General features: G+C 38.0%; 1 protein-coding gene across 4 annotated transcripts in view; it reads left to right on the top strand.

Moving 5' to 3' along the window:
- Positions 1-22,699, top strand: part of LOC134731193 (chromatin assembly factor 1 subunit A-like) — a 583,486-nt gene that overhangs the window by 264,890 nt on the left and 295,897 nt on the right. For all 4 annotated transcript variants that reach the window (XR_010113341.1, XR_010113342.1, XR_010113343.1 and 1 more), the window contains one exon: positions 9,384-9,421. Coding sequence is in view for 1 of the 4 variants with exons in the window: in XM_063608144.1 (XP_063464214.1) it covers positions 9,384-9,421 (38 nt within the window). In the remaining 3 variants the exon portion in view is untranslated. The remainder of the gene's footprint in view (positions 1-9,383; positions 9,422-22,699) is intronic.

Here is a 22,699-nt window from a genome sequence, read left to right as displayed (position 1 = left end):
CATCATGTCTGTTTCTAACAGCCTGGGTTGCAAGATTGAGATTCCATGGCAGCTTTCTCACCTTTAATTTGGTTTATTGCTCAGAGCCTGTAAGTTTATACTTATAATAATTATACCTTTTTAGAGTGAATTCTGTTTTTTTATAGAAAGCACAAAAGAAATTATTCCAACAGAAAAAAAGCAAGGATTAATTCATCTTATAAATAGATTTTGATATGACTCTACGAAGTGTGAAAGATTGTTCCTATGGGCATTCTTTCCTGTTGATTTTTACAGCTGTCATTATATGCAGTATGAAGTAGGTTGTGGGCATGTCTTCAATGATTCAATATACAATTAGTTCTCCCGTAGCTATCCTATTCCCTACCAACTTTTCCATGCTTTGTTTTCTTAGCACTTTCATACTCTGTCATAATATTTTTTGGTTATTATCTGTCTCCTAGTTGCTAATATTCTTGCCTTCACTGGTAGAAGGTAAGGGATATTTTTGCTCTGGTATCGTCCAGAGGAAGCCTAAGCTTCCTTTCAATATTATTTTTCATCTTGATGGGGATGGTATTGTTACTAGTGGTGTGTAAGGCACTTTATTATGTGCTTTCTGCACGAGTCTCATTTAATTCTTCTAACAGAATTCAAGGTAGCTATTTCTATCCCTACTTCTTTACAAATGAAAAAAACAAACAAACAAAAAAACTAAGAGTAGGTAATTTGCTTTGTTCTTAGAATATCACCAATGTTGAGAAATGCACCTGGCACACAGTAGGTCCTCAATAAATATTTGTTAAAAGAATGCACACATAAGGTAGGAAAAAAAGTCATCTTCAGCTCCCCTATGCTCGGATTATTAAAAAGAGGTGACTAGAAAGGGAAAAGTGCTAATTATAAACACAGCCACATTTTAAGTGCAGTAAGCTATAATATCATAAAGTTCCCTTTGTTTGGCTGAGTGCCTTGATAGATGGCTGAGATACCTGCTGCTATGTGAACCCTTCACCATGACCCCCAAATCTTCTTGGAAAAGAGAGGAAGTACAGAGCAGCTGAGTGATTCCAAAGTAAGACCCAGACCAGGAAGCCAACTTAATAGCCAACTTAAGAAATCAGCTCCAAAACGGAATTTTGGAATGTAAGCACCCTGGAAATTTTAATTCCCTTTGAGGAATACTACAAGCAAGCCAGTCTAATTTCAATCTTAATGAAGTGGAGGACATGAGCTAAAATAAATGTTACACATACCTGGCACAGAAAAACATCCTTTTTTCAAAAACAAAGACAACATATGAATTGGGTATTTTCCATGATTTAAAGGGGAAATGCATTTTTAAATTAAAAATTTAAAAATGCTAAAATTTAGAATAAAGAACTAAAATGGCACATATGCAAATATTAAAGACAATTGTAATTTGAGAAGGTGTATGTCTTAGGCCGTTCAGGTTGCTATAACAAAATATTATAACTGGGTGCCTTACAAAGGATAGAAATTTATTTCTCACAGTTCTGGAGCCTAGAAATCTAAGGTCAAAGCACCAGCAGATTTGGTGTCTAGTAAGGGCCTGCTTTCTGGCTTATAAGATTGTGCCTTCTTGCTGTGTTTTCATGCAGTTGAAAGGGCAAGGTTCTCTGGATCCTCCTTTATAAGGATACTGATCCCATTCAAGAGAGTTCCACCATCATAACCCAATTACCTCCCAAAAGTCCCACTTCCTATACCACTTTGGGGGTTAGGATTTTAACATATGAATTTTGGGGAAACACAAACATTCAGACCACAGCACTGTGTTAATGAAGACACAGCATTAGGAAATAAATAGAGAAGTAAGAAATTATCCTTTTTTCATTGATGATTATTTTCTTTCTCAGATGCCATGTAGTTTCTTTTTAAAATTTAATCAAAGTGAAAATTGGGAAAGAATTAAAACAAGATAAAAGTAACATGAATAATTTATAGAGCCCAATCACATTGTGATGTCAGTCCTCTGTTGGGGGACATTTAGGGATGAGGCAGCCAGCCATCTCTCAGAATATGTTTAACAAGATGGTTAACATGTTGACATCACCATCAGTAATGTGGATTTACAACTTTCCACATTCCTGGCTTTTTTTTTTCTTTTTTATTATTATACTTTAAGTTTTAGGGTACATGTGCACAATGTGCAGGTTAGATACATATGTATACATGTGCCATGCTGGTGCGCTGCACCCACTAACTTGTCATCTAGCATTAGGTATATCTCCCAATGGTATCCCTCCCCTCTCCCCCCACCCTACAACAGGCCCCAGAGTGTGATGTTCCCCTTCTGTGTCCATGTGTTCTCATTGTTCAATTCCCACCTATCAGTAAGAATATGCGGTGTTTGGTTTTTTGTTCTTGCGATAGTTTACTAAGTATGATGATTTCCAATTTCATCCATGTCCCTACAAAGGACATGAATTCATCATTTTTTATGGCTGCATAGTATTCCATGGTGTATATGTGCCGCATTTTCTTAATCCAGTCTATCATTGTTGGACATTTGGGTTGGTTCCAAGTCTTTGCTATTGTGAATAATGCCGCAATAAACATACGTGTGCATGTGTCTTTATAGCAGCATGATTTGTAGTCCTTTGGGTATATACCCAGTAATGGGATGGCTGGGTCAAATGGTATTTCTAGTTCTAGATCCCTGAGGAATCGCCACACTGACTTGCACAATGGTTGAACTAGTTTACAGTCCCACCAACAGTGTAAAAGTGTTCCTATTTCTCCACATCCTCTCCAGCACCTGTTATTTCCTGACTTTTTAATGATTGCCATTCTAACTGGTGTGAGATGGTATCTCACTGTGGTTTTGATTTGCATTTCTCTGATGGCCAGTGATGATGAGCATTTTTTCATGTGTTTTTTGGCTGCATAAATGTCTTCTTTTGAGAAGTGTCTGTTCATGTCCTTTGCCCACTTTTTGATGGGGTTGTTTGTTTTTTTCTTGTAAATTTGTTTGAGTTCATTGTAGATTCTGGATATTAGCCCTTTGTCAGATGAGTAGGTTGCGAAAATTTTCTCCCATTTTGTAGGTTGCCTGTTCACTCTGATGGTAGTTTCTTTTGCTGTGCAGAAGCTCTTTAGTTTAGTTAGATCCCATTTGTCAATTTTGGCTTTTGTTGCCATTGCTTTTGGTGTTTTAGACATGAAGTCCTTGCCCATGCCTATGTCCTGAATGATAAAGCCTAGGTTTTCTTCTAGGGTTTTTCTGGTTTTAGGTCTAATGTTTAAGTCTTTAATCCATCTTGAATTGATTTTTGTATAAGGTGTAAGGAAGGGATCCAGTTTCAGCTTTCTACATATGGCTAGCCAGTTTTCCCAGCACCATTTATTAAATAGGGAATCCTTTCCCCATTGCTTGTTTTTCTCAGGTTTGTCAAAGATCATATAGTTGTAGATATGCGGCATTATTTCTGAGGGCTCTGTTCTGTTCCATTGATCTATATCTCTGTTTTGGTACCAGTACCATGCTGTTTTGGTTACTGTATCCTTGTAGTATAGTTTGAAGTCAGGTAGTGTGATGCCTCCAACTTTGTTCTTTTGGCTTAGGATTGACTTGGTGATGCAGGCTCTATTTTGGTTCCATATGAACTTTAAAGTAGTTTTTTCCAATTCTGTGAAGAAAGTCATTGGTAGCTTGATGGGGATGGCATTGAATCTGTAAATTACCTTGGGCAGTATGGCCATTTTCATGATTGATTCTTCCTACCCATGAGCATGGAATGTTTTTCCATTTGTTTGTATCCTCTTTTATTTCCTTGAGCAGTGGTTTGTAGTTCTCCTTGAAGAGGTCCTTCACATCCCTTGTAAGTTGGATTCCTAGGTATTTTATTCTCTTCGAAGCAATTGTGAATGGGAGTTCACTCATGATTTGGCTCTCTGTTTGTCTGTTGTTGGTGTATAAGAATGGTAGTGATTTTTGTACATTGATTTTGTATCCTGAGACTTTGCTGAAGTTGCTAATCAGCATAAGGAGATTTTGGGCTGAGACAATGGGGTTTTCTAGATATACAATCATGTCGTCTGCAAACAGGGACAATTTGACTTCCTCCTTTCCTAACTGAATGCCCTTTATTTCCTTCTCCTGCATGATTGCCCTGGCCAGAACTTCCAACACTATGTTGAATAGGAGTGGTGAGAGAGGGCATCCCTGTCTTGTGCCTGTTTTCAAAGGGAATGCTTCTAGTTTTTGCCCATTCAGTATGATATTGGCTGTGGGCCTGGCTTATTTTAAGGACTAATACATGGTAGCAATTTATAGTGATATAACTTCTTGCCTTGTGAGCACCTCTTCAACCTCTAAGGTCTATTTCAAAGATTATTTTTCTGTGAAACATTCCCAATGTCCCTTTGTCTCTTCCTGGAAGGAATAATTTTTCCCCTTCTGCTGTGTTCTCATACTACCTCTTACACATCTCTCTTTTGGCCCTAAACAATGTCTATCTGGAGTAGCATTTGTTATCTTCGTTGAATTGTGTACTCTTTGAATGCCAGGAGTATACCATTTTCATCTATGCCGTGTGCTTCTTCCAATGTGTACAGTTAGTTATCAACTGCTTAACACATAAAAGGAAAAAAGAATTAATGAATGAATTAATGAATGAAAAAATGGGGTTGGGGCAGCAACACTGAGTGATGGACAGATGTTGAATCAACCAGTTTACAGAAAAAGAAAAGCACAGATGAGAAGTGTTAAAGTGGTCATACTTACAGTGAAAAATGTTTGGATGTCTACCGTGCTTCATCTCTGGTGGGTATTTTACATGCATTATCATCATCCTTACAGTGGCCATCTCAAGTAGGTGATATCAGCCTCATTTTACAATCAACTTGGTAGCAACCATGAGAGGTATTTATTACTATCTTTATTTTGCATATGAGTAACTGGAGGCTTGTAGACATCGTGGACTTGCCCAAAGTCACATAGCTGTAAAATGCAGAGGTAGGATTTTAATGCAAGGCAATCCAGCTGTAAAGATACAGTTAGTTATAAAATTAGGACAATAACCTACAGTTTTTGACATTAGTCCAGTATTTCCTGTTAACTCTGATTCTCATTTTTGTATTTCAATAGTTATTGCAAAGTATTTAATAATCTCAAATATAATCATGTACGGATACATCAGGTATCCATATACATTGTGGAATTTGAAAGGAAAGTAAAACTCTATCTTGTTCTTCATTATCTCTCCCAACAATTTGCCAATGTATCTGTAATTCCTAGCATCATGGAAGGTAGTATTTCCCAAAATGGGTTCTGTGGGCTCCTAAGAGGTCTTCTGTGTTCAAATACTTCAGGAAATCTGGAGCTAAATAGAGTTAGATTCCTTTTTTTAAGTATCCTATGTGGGACTCCTTTGATATGCTAATATACATGTGAATTTAAATCAGGTGATTAAGATATAGAGCACTTCTCAAATTGAGACATAGACACCATCCTTCTCCATTTTATTTCTAAGTATATGAAAAAACTAACAGTATTAGTGCCTCATAGTAGCAGGGACAAAACAAATGTTGCTCTTTCAAAACAAGAGTTTTGTTTCAAAAGATGTACTTATGAAAAGTGCTTAAGGCATTGTGCCTCTGGAAACCAACAAAAATGTTAACCTATTACCCTCTGGAAACCAATAAAAATATTTACCCATTAACCTATTGTACATAGACCCATAAACTTTCACTAACAAGCCATGGCAGGAAATAACTATTTTCTGCAAAGAAATTTTGCCTAAGTGGATACTGGACTGCTTAAGAATCAGTAGATCTATGGGCCAGGCACGGTGGCTCATGCCTGTAATCCCAGCACTTTGGGAGGCCGAGGCAGGCGGATCATGAGGTCAGGAGATCGAGACCATCCTGGCTAACACAGTGAAACCCCGTCTCTACTAAAAATACAAAAAATTAACTGGGCGTGGTGGTGGGCACCTGTAGTCTCAGCTACTCGGGAGGCTGAGGCAGGAGAATGGTGAGAACCTGGGAGGTGGAGCTTGCAGTGAGCCGAGATCGAGCCACTGCACTCCAGCCTGGGCGACAGAGCAAGACTCCGTCTCAAAAAACAAACAAACAAAAAAACGAATCAGTAGATCTAGTCTGTCATCTGAGTTCTGCCCCTTAAGAGGTTGGGTGAACATGTTCAAGTTATTTTTCCCTCTACAAACTTCAGTTTCCTCTTCAATAAAATGAATACAGCAGAAACCCTCATGTGAATATTGTGACTAAATAACAATAACAACAATAAAACTATAGAAAGAGCAACATTTGTTTGGTCCCTGCTATTATGAGGCACTAATACTGTTAGTTTTTTCAGACAGCATGTTTTTAAATTTTTGCAGCAATCATGAGCAGGCTGTTGTCCTCATTTTCCAGGTGAGCAGACTGCAACTCAGAATTGTTATATAGGTTTCTCCAGATTACACACACCTAGTAGAAGGAGAAACCTAACTCAAATCCAGTTCACACGATGCCTTTACCTATGGTTCACTAACTTCAAATTCCAAATGCAACTATTGCTATGATCAATAATAATAATGAGGAAAGCAAACTTTTTTTTGATAGTCTCTATGTGCCAGGCATTATTCTAAGTAGAGTATTTGTATTATTTAGTCATCACAATAATTGTATTTATGGAAATTTTTTTGTAAATTTTATATGCTATTTAATTCCAGCTTTTATTATTTATTATTTAAATGAATAACTAATAAAAGTATTTAAATTAATTATTATTTCTAATTTAAATAATTAAATAATAAAATTCAATTAAAAATTTTTTTTTTGGACACAGGGCCTCATTCTGTCACCCAGGTTGGAGTGCAGTGGTGTGATCTCAGCTCACCACAATCTCCGCTTCCTGAGCTCAACCAATCTTCCCACCTCAGCCTTCTTAGTAGCTAAGACTACAGGTGCCTGCCACCATGCCCAGCTATTTTTTTCTTAATAGAGATGGCGTTTTACCATGTCGCCCAGGCTGGTCTCAGACTCATGAAATAAAGTGATTCATCTGCCTTGGCCTCCCAAAATGCTGGGATTACAGGCATGAGCCACCAAGCCCAGCCTTTTTCCGAAATTTTAATTTAAACAATGCTTTATAATATTAAAGCTAAATGGGATGTTAGAGGTTATTTAATCTTCTTCTTATTCTTAAGACTATCATTTAATTTTCTAAACCACTATGGGCATGCTGCTTGGACTGGATTGTTTATAATTCTAGACTTTACCTTGGTCAAACTGTTTAGAAAGCATAGCTCCTAATGACATTTATTTTATTTATTTTTTCAGTTTGAAGTTGTTTAATTAGAAGAGCACAAGGCTTAATGAACTTGTAGCCCCAAATTCCTTTTAAATAATCTTGTGGTCAAATAGCAAGTCATCTGATGGTGTATGTGGAAAAATTGTATTTCTACTTTTCACTGATTTTTTAAAAATTTATTTCAATAGCTTTTGGGGTACAAGTGGTTTTTTGTTACACGGATGAATTATATAGTGGTGAATGCTGAGATTTTAGTGCACCTGTCTCCTGACTAGTGTACATTGTACTTAATGTGTAGTTTTTTATTTCCAGCCCCACTTCCACCATCTTCCATCTGAATCTCTAAAGTCCATTATATCACTCTGTATACCTTTGTATAACTCATAGCTTACCCTCCACTCATAATTGAAAACATATGGTTTTTGGTTCTGGACTCCTGTTTACTTCACTTAGAATAATGGCCTCCAGCTCTGTCCAAGTTGCTGCAAAATACATATTTTGTTCCTTTTTATAGCCGAGCAGTATTTCATGGTATATATATATATATATATATATATATATATATATATATATATAAAATCACTTTCTTTATCCACTCATTAGTCAGTGGTGCTTAGTTTGGTTTCACATCTTTTTTTTTTTTTTTTTGAAACTAAGTTTCGCTCTTGTTGCCCAGGCTGGAGGGCAATGGTGCGATCTCGGCTCACCACAACCTCTGTGTCCCGGGTTCAAGCGATTCTTCTGACTCAGCCTCCCGAGTAGCTGGGATTACAGGCATGTGCCACCATGCCCGGATAATTTTTGTATTCTTAGTAGAGATGGGGTTTCTCCATGTTGGTCAGGCTGGTCTCGAACTCCTGACCTCAGGTAATCCACCTGCCTCAGCCTCCCAAAATGCTGGGATTACAGGCGTGAGCCACTGCACCCAGCCTGGTTTCACATCTTTGCAATTGTGAATTGTGCTGCTATAAATATGTATGTGCAAGTGTCTTTTTAATATAATGTCTTCTTTTCCTTCGGGAAGATGCCCAGTAGTGGAATTGCTGGATAGAATGGTAGATCTAATTTAGCTCTTTACGGAATCTCCATGCTGTTTTCCATAGAGGTTATACTAATTCACATTTCCATCAGCAGTGTATAAGCGTTCCCTTTTCCCTACATCCACACCAACATCTATTGTTTCTTGACATTTTAGTAATGGCTATTAATGGCATTTATTTTAAAAGACACATAGAGCAGCAAACAATTACCAGATATTACCCAAAACGCTGGAAAATAAGTTTTAACTTGAAATAAGACAGGCACCTTTTTTGTGTGTATTTACCAAGGAGTAAATATAACAGGGGCTCATTGTTCTCAAAGACTGGTCTTTGGTAGCAAACACTCAGTTAGAAAACTTGTAGATGAGTTTATGACACAATAAAAAGGACAGGCCTTTTTAGGTGTCAGGAAAATTGAATCTTAAGTCATACTCTGTCATTGGCTTATTCTGTGGGTTTGTCTTTAATAAAACAGTTATTAATTCATGCCATACATATTTATTGAGTAACTACTAAGTGTGAGGCCCTATACTACAAAATGATGTAAAAGATGAGCAAACATTGAAATAGCCACTTGACCTTGGGGAACTGGCTTTATGAGGTTAATCTGTGACACATAGCACCCATAGATAATGTGTCTGGCACATGGCAGAAGTTCAATACACTGTATCTTCTTTTCCATTTCTCAGGACAGAAACTTCACTTTTCTTATTGCCAATTTCTTCATCTAAAAAATAAAAATGACAAGTTTCAGGACTGGCATCATGGAGAGGATGATTTTCAAGATTTCTCCTGGTTCCAAATTTCATGTTAATTCCAGGATAATAATTGGGCACAGATGCAATATTTATGGTGTTTTTGGTGGGTGTAGTTCTGCAATAAGAGGACAAGAAGTTGCTTTTTCTGTTTAATTTTTACTTCACTGTTCTATTTTAATACCATGAATTATAAATCCATGCAATATGCAATCCAGTTTACTGGCTTACCTTGTGAAGAATCCAGTTTGAGACTTGCATACAAAGTGAAGTTTCACTGAAAACATTCCATGAACCAAATCCACCTCCTGCTCTTGTCTCTTGCAGGTGTCCCAGACTCAAGCTGCGCTCAGCCTTCATCACAGGTAAGATATGAATTTCATTTTCTGTCCAGAAGCAAACTTATTTAAAAAGCATTTCATTTCTTTGTGATGAGCTTTTGTATATAAACCCTAACAATTTTTCCATGTCAGGCCACAGTAGGCATGCAATTCAAGGTTGGTATGAAAAATACATCTCTTTGCCTTGAATATAATTAGAATTCAAGTGTTGTGATCTGAGTCAAGGCAAAAAGGAGCTACTGATTATTGCAGTATTATATACCATTTTAAATAACTTGGTTTTAAGTGGTTGAATTTTTTAATTTCTTATGTGGCCTGACGTATTTAAACGGACTGGTTATCTATCATTTCTCTGTGAAAATTGTCTGCCTGAAAAGTTTAGGAGTGAGTTTAAATTCTGGTGACAGAATTTTCTCCTTAGCTAGTCATTCAAACTCTGTAATTGGAGAGATCTTTTTGAGATTTTGGTCAATGGATACTGCTTTCATCAGTTTCTAGATCTGAAAAGCTTTGCTACTAGCTTATTTGCAGTGTTGAGGCAATAATGTCATACGTGTGTAAATAATAATAATAATCCCATCTCATATTAAGGTATGTAAAATTTTTAACTCAGAAAATCCCTTACAATAACCCTGTGAAATAGTCAAACATTATTATTGCCAATCTTCTGATATTTAAAAAAGTTAGAAATTAAAGAATGAGCAAAATAGAATTCAATTTTTATACTTTACAGAGCTCATGTTGCAAACTTTAAAAAGTCTACTTTAACTCCTATCGCAGTTTATAATTATTATTTAATAACGTTTCTCTCCAGATTATAAGCTTCTTGAAGTCAAGATCCCTCTATATGTTTTTATATCCGTGGAGCCTAGTACATTGGTTGGCTCATTGCTGTTGTTCAAATGTGTGTTAAATCTCATCATAACACATGGGTAATTTTGACTTACTTGAATAAAGTTTGACTCAACTTGAACAGATTGAGGATTGTTATGCATATAAAATTGCTGAAAAATACGAACATAAAAGATTGAGGCAACCTTGCTGTCACATCCAGAACTCGTTTCAATAACTTGTTAAGTGATTCAAGGATTTGTGGCCTTCTTTGATTAATTTATTCACTCCCTCATTAATTCATTCACTAATTTATAATATATTTATTGGGTGCCTATTATTTATCATATACATTATTAGAACTTGAATAAGCTACTTTCTGTCTTCTGCTTAGGCCTGTTTTTCTTCATTAATATCCTGGTTTATTATCTTAGCCCGTACCTGAACTTTGAATGATAAGTGAGTTTCAGAACTTCTCATGCCTCCTTATTTCTTGCTGTAAAATAGAAATTATGATTCATGCACTTGTTCTTTAGGGAGAGAGATGACTAAGGAGCAATTACTTTGAGATAAATGTTTTGATGACAGACAAGTGGAAAGCAGAATGAGTTCATGATGGATGACCTCATTTCTAAGAGAAAGAAATGATTTTTGGAGCTGAGCGATACAGATTGGCCCTCTGCTTTTGTCAAGGTCCCAAGACTGTTCCTCTTTCTTCCTCTGTCTTTTTCTTAGGAGACACCATTTAGGTTTCTTCTCCTCAGTGGGCCATAACTCTTTTTTCATTTCTTTTTTCTCTTGTTCCTAACACTTATTTACTGGTCTGTGCTACTCCAGCCTGTTCCCTGCTCTACCTAATACAAGAACACTCCAAACATAGCCATGACCTTATCCAATACCTGTTCACAGTCATTCAGTGTCTCCCATTGTCCAAACCTACTAGTCAGGCTTTCAGAGCCTTCTACTTTCAGGCCACTTTTACTTTAGAAAAATTATTTCCCACAACTTCCTTTGCATCTGTATCAAATCAAACAGATCACTTATTATTCTGTGTTCTATATTCGCTTAGGAAAGGCTCCTATGTCTTTGTTCATTTTAAGCCTGTGACGACCTTTCTCTCTACCTTCTCTGAATCCAAATTCTACCCAAGCTCAAAGACTCAGTTACTATTTCAACTCTTTTCTTGAATCATTCTTGGTCTCCTAAACTAAAATAATTTTTCTCCTCTCTTTGAATGCTAAACTCCAAAGGACTTTACCTGTAATAGTCTTATAACACTTACAAATTTTGATAAAACACAATGATTCATGTAGAGTATGATAAAATTCTAATCAGTTGTACAAGTTTATTTCCATTTCTATGCTAACTGTATGATGAGGTAAATGTTTTATTCCTTATTGTATTTATTATATTTACAGTTTACATTGGGGGTGGGCATTATTTTTTGAAAGAATAAATGAATGAAATATTGAGTGAATGAATGAATGAATAAGGTACCTCTAGAGGAATGTCTAAGCACTCCCATTCTGCCCCATCTTCCTTAATACCACAGTCAGTGTATAGGAGAACACTACTTTTTATAAAATGATCAGATTGTTGGCAATCTCAACTATTTAAATACAGCAAAAAATCTGAAATTAAGTGAAAAATTCCTCTGAGCAGCAAGACAAATAGCAATCACAACTTTTTTTAAGTTGGTGCACATCCTCAAGCTAGCTGGCGCTTATTTGGTTAGTATTAGGTGTTAACTTGGGTTACTGTTTTAATGAGCTTAGTTACTCAGTTTCCATAGAAACTAATGGCAATAAGAAGGGTCCATGAGGGAAAAGAAAGAATAAAAGCAAATAGTATGACTCATCACATTAGCCTGGAGAGCATTGCTGTTGCAGTGTTACAGCTCTGAGAAGTAATTCAACAATATTTATCAAATACAGTTTATTGGAGATTTGTATTTTCACCTGATAGAAATATTTCCATCAAAAATGGCCCACAAAAGTTGTTAGTTTTTTAAGGGGGTCAACTTCAGTTATCTAGACCTGACAATTGTAAGAATACCTTACTGTAAAGCATTTTGATGTGTTCAAATGACTTTAATATAAAAACCATGAATGGTAAATATTATTTCCAGTCTAATAAAGTAAGAAGAGAGGCTCAAAGAGATTATATAATTTGGTTAAAAAGTGATAAATTAGTCCAGGCACGGTGGCTCACACGTGTAATCCCAGCACTTTGGGAGGCCGAGGCAGGTAGATCACCTGAGGTCAGGAGTTCAAGACCAGCTTGACCAACATGATGAAATCCCATCTCTACTAAAAATAAAATAATAAAAAAAATAGCCAGGGGTGGTGGGCACCTGTAATCTCAGCTACTTGGGAATCTGAGGCAGGGGAATCACTTGTACCCAGGAGGTGCAGGTTGCAGTGAGCCAAGACTGCGCCATTGCACTCCAGCCTGAGCAACAACAGCGGAACTCCATCTTAAAAAGAAATCATAAATTAGTTATGTGACTGTCAAGATTTAAATGCAGAAATTCTGTACCCCCCATTTTTTAAATTTCTTCTGTATTATAATGACACTTATATTCCATATTGCTTCTCTTAATGCTTTTGAAAAAATTGACATCATTCTCTTTTGGATCAACTCTGCAAAGTGACAGCTTGGCTGGAAACCACCTGGTGGTATGATCATTTCGAAGACCACTTAAATTTTAGGGTTACTTAAGGAAGTCGCCTGCCTTAGTCCAGAGCTGTATCCTGAAAGCTGCTGTCTTTGATGCCATGAGTTATCATTAATTTCAGATGTCTGTTTTGTGCTTTGGACATTATCCAACTTCTAGTACATGTTTCTCTTTGCCTAAGGGCTTTTTCTAGAAAATGACTCTGCCATGGACAGTAGGCTAGAAATGCTGGGTAATTAGTGCCCTCAACCAATTACTGAAGCCAGTGAGCACATAAATATGTTAACTCCCTTCATCTTTAAGTGATACACCATCATTTCCTGGAAATTCCCTACAGAATAGCTTCAGCCACCCAGCATGGTTGCTGATTTAACTCAGCTTGTATTTACTGCCTTCCCTCCTCATATCACTTTCTGGTGTCCTTGAAGGTTATCTCTGCACTTCCTGCACAAATTTCTTGCACTCAAATCCTTGTCTAAGTCTACTTTTGAAGGAACTCACAAGAAGACAAACATATCTGGAAGAATTACTATGCTTAAAGTACATCACTTCATCTACAACTCTTAATAATAAGAAGTAATACTATAACAATAACTGATACCTTTGAGGTTTATTATGTGCCAGCCACAATTTGAAGTGTTTTAAAGTTTTACCTTATTTAATTATCATAACAGCCTTATGAGATAGAAACTAGTACTGTCCCCATTTTACAGGAAAAAATAGCTGAGGTTTGGAGAGAGTAAGTAGGTTAAATAAAGTCATTCAGCTTGGCAGTGATACAGTCAGGAGTCTCTTGCTGAAGCCTAGTTCTTAATCCTAAATAAATTAATTGATTTATGCTCAGATGGACTTAAAGAAAGAATAAATAGATATAAAATACATATTTTCTTTATCCTTCTCATTCTATTACAGTAAGGTGTACTAAATTAAGAATTTTAGAAAAGAAGTAAAGTAAAATTTCAATACAATTCAAAGATAAACTGATCAGGGGGTCCTGAGAACAGGTTTGACTGGACTCTGGGCTTGGTAAAACAAGTTTGAGGAGAAGGACCCAGCTCTTTGCCAGCAGGCAATGCACAGAGACATGGCTTTCTTCTCTGAGACACCCACCTGCAGATACCTAAACTCTCTATTACCCTAAGCCCATATCTTTCAGAGACCCAAGAAGCAGCAACTACTTTTAGTGTCAGTTGGAATGTGTAAATATTTAACTAAAATGATGAAGCTTGGAAAAGCCTGGTTTCTCTGCCATTCCTTTTAGTGTAAGGGAATTGGTGATTAGAATAAATAATCATTCTGAAAATAGCTCCATCTCATTTGTTCAAACAATTAAGCCCATCAAGGAAGTTAATTTATGAGAGAAATGACATACGTGTTGGCAAATTGTTCTGTTCATCTTGAGAGCCTTCATATTTTCTCATTCCCTACTTTATGTCTTCCTTTCTGTATCTATTATTGTTTATGCTATCACTTCTCAGTGTCTTTTGGGAACTGTTGTTTCCTACAGCTAGTTTGTTTTTTTCCATTCCCAAATTCATGCACAGATCTATTTTGTCTACTTGCTTCTAAGGACATGTTTGCTATCTCCTCTCTCCCAATTTGGAAATGACCATCTGATTTCTTCTCTTCTGGCTTTGGTCTGCCACAGTCATTTTTTATAAAACATCCCTCATACATCTTGCATTCTGGTATTGATTGGGCATAATTGGATAGATTCAGGTAAGTAAAACAGAAGCAAAGGACTCTGACACATATAAAGAAAAGAAAATAATTGCTATTTTAAAAGCCAACTGTACTTTAAACTGCTGGGGTACGTGGAAAAAGAATTCTTTTTAGAAAGATATTTTCTCCTTTGCTTATGACAAACCCTTCTCTGGGCTTGTTTGATATGAAAACCAAAGTCTCCTATCTCTTGTCCTGTTCCCCACTGCCTTGATATATATGGCAGAAACATAGATGGAAGCAGCACCTTTGAGCCTGGTAAGAGGTAGACAGGGATCTGGGGAATCCTGAGATTTGGAGAAGATGGAGGAACAAGATTACAGTAGGAAAAAAGGTGTAGGAAGACAGCAGTGAGTTGGAGCTGAAGGCAAGAAATTCGGGCAGATAATCCTGGAAGAAATTATGCAGAGAGCTTATAGAGAGTAAAATCCAAGGTTCAGTATATATATTTTTACCTCTTCTGCACTCTGCTGAAACTCTTTTCTGTAATCACTAAGCATCAATAGAAAACATGCTACATGCTGCCTTACATTGACGGTGTTTAGAGGACTAAAGAAAACGGGACAATGTCTAGTGTGGGGACCAAGAGATGAAAAAAAAACGTAGCCACAGGATGCATGCAGGTAAATGGGGTGATAGAAATCTAGTGAGAACAAAACTTCAGAGTTCAAGGTGGGCTGGTGAACTTGTTTGTGTCCCCTACCAAACACATGCCCTGCGTAATCAATTCTTCACATTTAGGCAATAAAATTTAAAAACACAAACCTGATCAAGTCATCTCTTACTTATAGCCCTTGTGAGGGTTTCATGAAAAACTCCTTACAATGATATACATGTCCCTTTATGCTCTTACTCATCTCTACAACCTCATCTTGCTACAGACTTACCCTCAGCATTTGTCCTTCATCTACACTGGCATCTGTTCATTCCTTCCAATATGCCACATTCCCCTTGCCACGGGACCATTGCACATGCTGCTCCATCTGCCTGAAACGTGTTCTCTACCCTCTGTGAAAAGTTGGCTTTTTATCTTAACTCAAGCATCCCTTCTTCAACGAAGCTTTCCTTGCCCTCCCTGACCAGCCAGTCTCTCAAAGAGCCCTGTGCACCTCTTCTTTAGTACATCTGTAGCAATTGCCATTGCTCAATGGTTTGTGTGGTCACTTGATTAATTTCTGTCTCCTCCACTAATCACACAGCTCCATTCAATGGTTACATTAGGCCTGGATGAAAGTTGTATCCCAGGGCTTTGTTCAGTGCTAATCATATCATAGGCACTCAGTAAACATTTGCTGGAGAAAGGAGGAAGGGAAAGAAACAAGGAAGGAGGAAGGGAATGGAGAAAGAAGGAAGGGAGAAAGGAATAGAGGGAGATAATAAATAAATGCATTCATTAAAGGCCTCAACAGTCTTCTCTAAAAATATGCATTAGTGAACTTATAGTTTATTGTCTGGTTCTACTATAAAGACAAGCATTTGAAAGAGTGGATTTTTTTTGTGGTTTTCAGAATGGACTAAGAGTTCTATTTCAAATGCTATAAAACCACTGAGGGAAAAGGAAGAACTTGTTAAAATTGGTAGTTAAGGAAATTCCTTACCTATTTAGTTAAGCTTTATTCTGTGATAATGATAATGAAGATGATGGTGATGAAGATGAGTATATAAAATTTCTTTTGATTACCCTTCCTAAAATCTTTTGTGTGTATGTATATATTTTCTGTGTGTATCTGTGTATATGAAGAAAGGAGAACTTTTCCACTAGCCATAATCATTTAGCACCAACCTAAAAACCTTGTGAAGAAGAAGAAATTCTCGGTCAATCTGACAGTTGTTTCTGCTTAGCAAAGAGAATGATTTGTCAAGAACAAGGACCATACATGAATAATGATCTAATAATTTTACTTTCTTTTCCAAGTTGCATTTTGGCAAAACAAGCTCTTCCTCTAGGGTGTTAGTTGGCTGTTATTAAAGTATTTTATCCCCAGGTACTACCCTATGGCATTGGAGTTTGAATTAGGACTGTTTGCCAGGTTAGAATTCCTAACCTGACTTTACCACTTAGCAGCTATGTGACCCAAGCTATTTAACCTGTTTGAAACTCAGTTCTCCAGTCTTTACAATGAATATAATAAGTTCATGTCAGGGGGCTGTGATGAGTGCTATGTGAAATGATATATAGAAAACCAGGTGCAGAGTGGATGCTTAAAAGTTGCTCCCTTTTTCCTGTCTGAATTCTATTTTCTGAACATATTTTCTTCCTTCATAGCTTCTGCAAGAAGTGAGTTGGTTCTTTAATTATTACTCCACGGTGCAGGTGAGTTGCCTTTTGTACCATGAAAGGGAAAAAATAACATCAGTAGTCTTTCTTAATTGACCCTCCTGAGATGGATCAAATGCCAGCTTCAAATAGGAGCAGCTTCAAATACAAGGGGCTGAAGTTAGATATTAAATTCTTATGAATACAGAGAAAGGAGAATTCTCTGTGACCAAAGGCAACTTTTGGTGAGCGGTCTAATGCAGCATCTCTGAGAATAACTGCATCATTTTGGTTCCTGTCTAGCTAAGAAAAAGGGAACACAGAGCTTCTCTGACTTCTCCCTCCCTCCAGTCATACCTTCTTCCTCTCCTTTCTGGAAGCTGCCAGAGAGGGCTCCCTAGTACTGGTCAGAATATGTAGAGAAACTGTCTTTCTTCTTTTCCTGCTTTCACTCTTCCTCCAAGATTATTCCCGCAGAGACCTCTCAGAGAGACTCTTCTCTTATTTGCCAAGCTGTGTCTAACCCGTATGAAATATTTAATGCCACTTTGTGGCCCATTTCATTTATGTTTCTCCTCTCATTCAGAAGCACCATAATTCTCCAAATTGAATTTTAAATGAGACCCTGTTCGTTGACCACAGGGACAGTCAGTATATGCATAAACTGAATCAAACCACTTTTCTCAAGTAATTTGTCTTCACTCTAGCCTGCAATTGTCTTTTAAAGCTGGGTAACAGTCTTAATTCAGACTTCAACTTGATAGTGCCTGGGGATTAAATAACTTAATGGTCAACCAGAGAAGTTTATTTTGTAAAAGTAAAATGAGGAATGGAGATGGAGTCATTATATTATTGTCCACTAGTGGTCAGGAGAGGAGTTGCTTGGGTCAGTTCTGGATGGCATGGGCAACTTCTTGAAGGTTAGACATGAGATCTCTGCAAAAAACTTGCATATTTCATTCTCTGCTCTAAGAACCTGTTGAGTTAGTGAACATTATTACCCCTATCTATTTTATAGATGAACTCTGAACAGAGGTCAGAGAGATTAAATAATGTGATATTATTTATAGTTATTAAGTGATAGAGACATAATTTTAATAAGAGCTGTCTTTCCCTAGAGCCCAAGATTATATCTGACCATTATATTATACTGTGAGGTAGCATTTCTTAAAAGTATTCATTTGTGGAGACTTAAATAAAATGATAGCTAACAGTACCAGGTGATTTGGGATAAATATAAAACAGGCAGAGCAATTCATAAACCCTGAAGGTATCTCTGATGAGGCTCCGTTCAGATGGCAACCTACGGCACCAGACTCTGGGGCCTTGTCTAAAGGTCACTAGGATAATTAAAGTCTGTCTCCGATTTCGATTTGCCATACCAGTGAAGGCTGATTAAACTGCAAATCAAATAAAAACCTTAGAGCCCACTCATACTTTTGTCCCAACATCAAAAGTGTTCTTTTCACTCTATTTACCAAAAGAGTTCCTTAACACGGAAGCTTCCAGAACTTGTCTTATAGAAGTTTCTGGTCATCAGGGAAGACTTTAAGATGGCATATTTGGAACGTCATAAAAAGTCTTCAGTTGTTTCTCCTTCTACTTTCAAAATTTCATTCATTCATGCATTTAACATCTCTTTCTTGATTGATTACTATATATAGACAACATATATGCAGCCCTCCTCACTTGGCCTGATCATTATTCTGGTCACCATCTATTCTGTAGTAGACCCTAATACCTCTCTAAAATTGGCCAGCACATCTGCCACTAACTCCTTCCACATTTTGCAGAAAAGTAGATACTATAATTCAAAGATAGACCAGTTACTGAAGTTTCTTAGTGCACACATCTTTAAAATAGAGGCAGATACAAAGAAGTAGCTTGGACTTGATAGAATATCAGATGTCTTCTATTTCTAAGGTTCTTTAATTCAACAGCTCTGGTTTTAGCTACACTCAGCAAAGTTATCTCATGATTTCATTCAGGTTTGAGAGCCTTAGGGTTTTCATTTGTAAAATAAACAGCCTGGATACATTTTTTTTCCAGTACTATGATTTATCCAAGCTCCTGCTCTACTTTGCCCCAAAGTACCTCCATGAGGTAGCTGCATCTCCCAAATCCCCACTGATTTTGAGAAAGGCACACTTTTTCTCATTGGAGGATGCAGTAGCTTAGGAGAATTAGGAGTCTGGGATAAGCATTTGACCTGCCTCTCTTTTCCTTCATGGGAGGCAGTGTTGGGTGGATGGGGAGGCAGGAGACAAGGTGGTGAGGAGCATGAGTCCCAGCTGCAGACCATTCTGGACTGAATCATGACATCTTTCTTGATGTATGACCTGAGGCAAGTTATTTAACCTCAGTTTCTTCATCAGAAAATGAAGCTAATAGTAAGCTTTACATGAGATGAGGACAACTAGAGGCAACAACACTTGGAATAGAGCCTAGATCATAGGGAGCAGACAATAGACAACAGCTAATAGCTCTTTCTGTTTTGAGACGGAGTCTCACTCTGTTACCAGGCTGGAGTGCTGTGGTGTGATCTCGGCTCACTATTACCTCCGCCTCCTGGGTTCAAGTGATTCTCCTGCCTCAGCCTCCTGAATAGCTGGGACTACAGGCACGTGCCACCAAGCCCAGCTAATTTTTGTATTTTTAGTAGAGACGGGGTTTCACCATGTTGCCCAGGATTGTCTTGATCTCTTGACCTCGTGATCCACCTGCCTTGGCCTCCCAAAGTGCTGGGATTACAGGCATGAACCACCGCTCCCGGCCAGCTCTTTGTCAATCAAGCAAGCAGTCAGTCTACTACTGTCTCCATGTTTGGGAACCTGTGAATCTAAGGGTGAACCTACAGTTAGGGCTTCACTGGGGATGCTGGGTCCAAGCAGAGGCAGCTGGAGGGCTTGTGGAGGGGATTAAGACAGGGCTTAGGCTGTGGCTTCTGCTTCAAGCCAGTGGGAAGAATAAGAGTATATGACCCTGTTTCCAGAATAGAAAGATAATTCTTTTGTCTCCCTTTCTGTATTTATTCAAGCAATTCAACACATTGCTTCCCTTTTTGTTCCCATTCTCTTCCTCCTCCCTCATGCTTCTGTCTTTTAATTCCTCCTTCCCATCCTTTCTTCTTTTTTCTCTCCTGTAGTAAATTTGATGTAAATTCTAGCCTTGGAGTAAGAAAACACCTGGGCATGGTGGAGGAGGTGAAGGGTATATGGGAGTTAAATGCTAGGCAGAGGCAGAGTCTATTTTGGCCTTCTTTCCTTTTGACCTGAAGCCATGCATCTCTCATTGCTGGGAAAAGGCCAAATAGGCTTGTGACTTATTGATCAAGAATGGAAGAAAGATCATGCTGGCAGGAGGTGGGCTGCACTGCATCCAAATGAGCAGGGCCTCACTATGGAAGGCCTGAAAGGAAAACTTAAGTTATTCCAATGGAAGCTGCAGAGGAGACTCGAGCTCTAGAACTGAGAAGAGGGAGAACCACTCTGTGGTCAGCCCCAGCCTGAAGGGAAGTTATAACATCCAGCTTCCTTCTGTTCCAGGTTGGTAGTGGATGGGACACCTGGCTGGGGTGGGGAAAGGAATCGTGTTATCTCAAGAGCTGAAGTGGGGAAGGCTTCAGAGAGAGCTTAGAGGCTTGCCTGTCAAGAGATGCACTGGGATTCACAAACTTTGTCTCTGCCTGTTGCGGTTTCTAGTGAAAAAAACAAAATGTAGCTTCATCAACTAATCTCCAACCTTGCTCCCAATCAATATCCAGGTTCAGACAGACATTAAAATAAGCACTTCCATTGTGTATTGAGAGCAGCTATTTAATAGAATAGCTGTGCCTGATGACAGGGACAGAAATAGGGAGAAAGCTATGATTACTAGGCAGTGTGAGCATCTTGTGTTAATCTGTTCCCATTTCATCCTCCTGCATGTTATCTCTTTGATTCTCAAAACAACCGTGGGTTGACAGAGCATTGGCTAATAGGAAGACAAATATACATACACAATACATACACAAATACCTAGTCACAATATGACAAAACTATACCCCACGGGAAACAGACTTTACAGTTCCATAGATGTCAGAAGTGACCTTAGGCATCCTCCACAATTTCTCAGTCAAAGCAGGATGTTTTCTGCAATAACCTGGGTGAGTGAGCATCCCACCCTTTCCTAAATGTCCCTATTAACAAGAATCCCACTGGGATTTTTTTTTTTTTTTTTTTTTTTTTTTTTTTGTGGTGGTTGTTGCAGCCCATTTTATTGTCAGTAGCTCTAGAGAAGTCAACCATACCACTGGGTTCCTGCTTTTCAATATTTCCAGGCAAAGTGGTGATGGGAGAAATCAACAATTTATCCTTTTATCATTACTAATCCCATTTAGTTTAGATCTTGAGTGTCTAATTCCAACAGCCATGTTTCTCCTGAATCCCTCCCTCAACTTTCTTACTTTTCTGCAATGTCACCACTGTCACCACCATTGACTCCAGCTTCAGATTGGTGGGACTTGTTCCAGAAGAATGACTGTACCTTGAGTATTGCTGCTGTCTTCCTTAGAGCTACCATTCTGCTGAATGACACAATTATTTCTGTGACAGTTAATGGTGTTTTTCCTCCATAATCATTCTTTGCTTCACAAAAGATACCTTGTTTTTCTGCTTTATAACTTTCTATAGGAATTTATTCTGTGTTTCCAGGGAAGGGATTAGAGGTATTCTGGTGAGGTGAGGGGTAACATCTTAGGTTGGATACTCAGATTTTGTTACCTATACCACAACTGTGTATCAAGACAAGGCACATTGTTCTTAGTGTGCCCACCCTCCTGGGCTGGCTTTGCCTTCTCAGAGCTCCTTAATTCACTTGTAGGAGTTGAATGAGTCTTCATCTCTTCTTTAGCCAAAGATCTTTTAGTTCATAGTGCCAAGTATGTTCATCCATTTTTGGTCCCTTTAAATGGTCTTACTCTATACAAACAGAAGAGAAGAAAGAAAAAGCTGAGAAAGTTAGCCCACCAGAGTAATTGTTCAGATTTCCCCATTCTAACATTGAGCTCCTCCCAACTCCTCAACCCTCTCCTGGTTCTCTTGCCTAGAAGATACTTTGGGTGTTTTTCTTTAACACTGTCTTTCAGATAAAATCCTGAGAATGACCTACCTAACTTTATACCAGAGAAAAGTAGAAGACAAACTCTCTTCCTTTAGCCCTGTCTTTGAGGATTCTGGTGATCCAGTCAGACCCTCCTGCCTTTCTGCTAGGAAAAAACAAAAATAACCCTCCTCCCCCATCAAAAAAAAATGGGCTCAGAACCTGAGCTTTAACTCCAGAGTTCCCTTTGCTGTTTCTCCACTGGTCAATCAAAACATGAATTAGGCTCAAAGTAGACTTTCTTCACGGACATAAAGGCAAAGCCTATCCCCAGTAATATCATTGGTCTTGCTTCTGCCTCATGGAACAACACAAACATGCCACCTCTCAGGTATTAAGGCATTGGGCAAAAAAGAAGAGTTAGGGAAAATTCAGCCATGCCTAAGGCGATTCTTGTTTGCCATAATGAGTTACTCAATAGCATTTCGTCATATACTGTAGTCCCCTATTGGAATTTAAAGATGATATGAAGAACACTGAATGGTTTTGTATTCAGAAAAAGGTTTACTTCCATTGCACTGACAGCAGGCTCATCTCTAGCAGAGACATTTATGGCTGACTGAATTTCCACACGTTAGTCTCAGCTCCCTTACTCCGCATTGTTTTTTGACTTTCTTTGTAATGAGGAGAGGTCAAGTGACTCTGGGCAAGGGCTGTAAATCTGAGTAATGCATAT

The sequence above is a fragment of the Pan paniscus genome, chromosome 9 (assembly GCF_029289425.2).
Source record: "Pan paniscus chromosome 9, NHGRI_mPanPan1-v2.0_pri, whole genome shotgun sequence".
In the NCBI taxonomy this organism is placed as follows: Eukaryota; Metazoa; Chordata; class Mammalia; order Primates; family Hominidae; genus Pan; species Pan paniscus.
The sequence above is the reverse complement of the archived record's forward strand: the minus strand, read 5'-3'. Positions and strand labels throughout refer to the sequence as shown.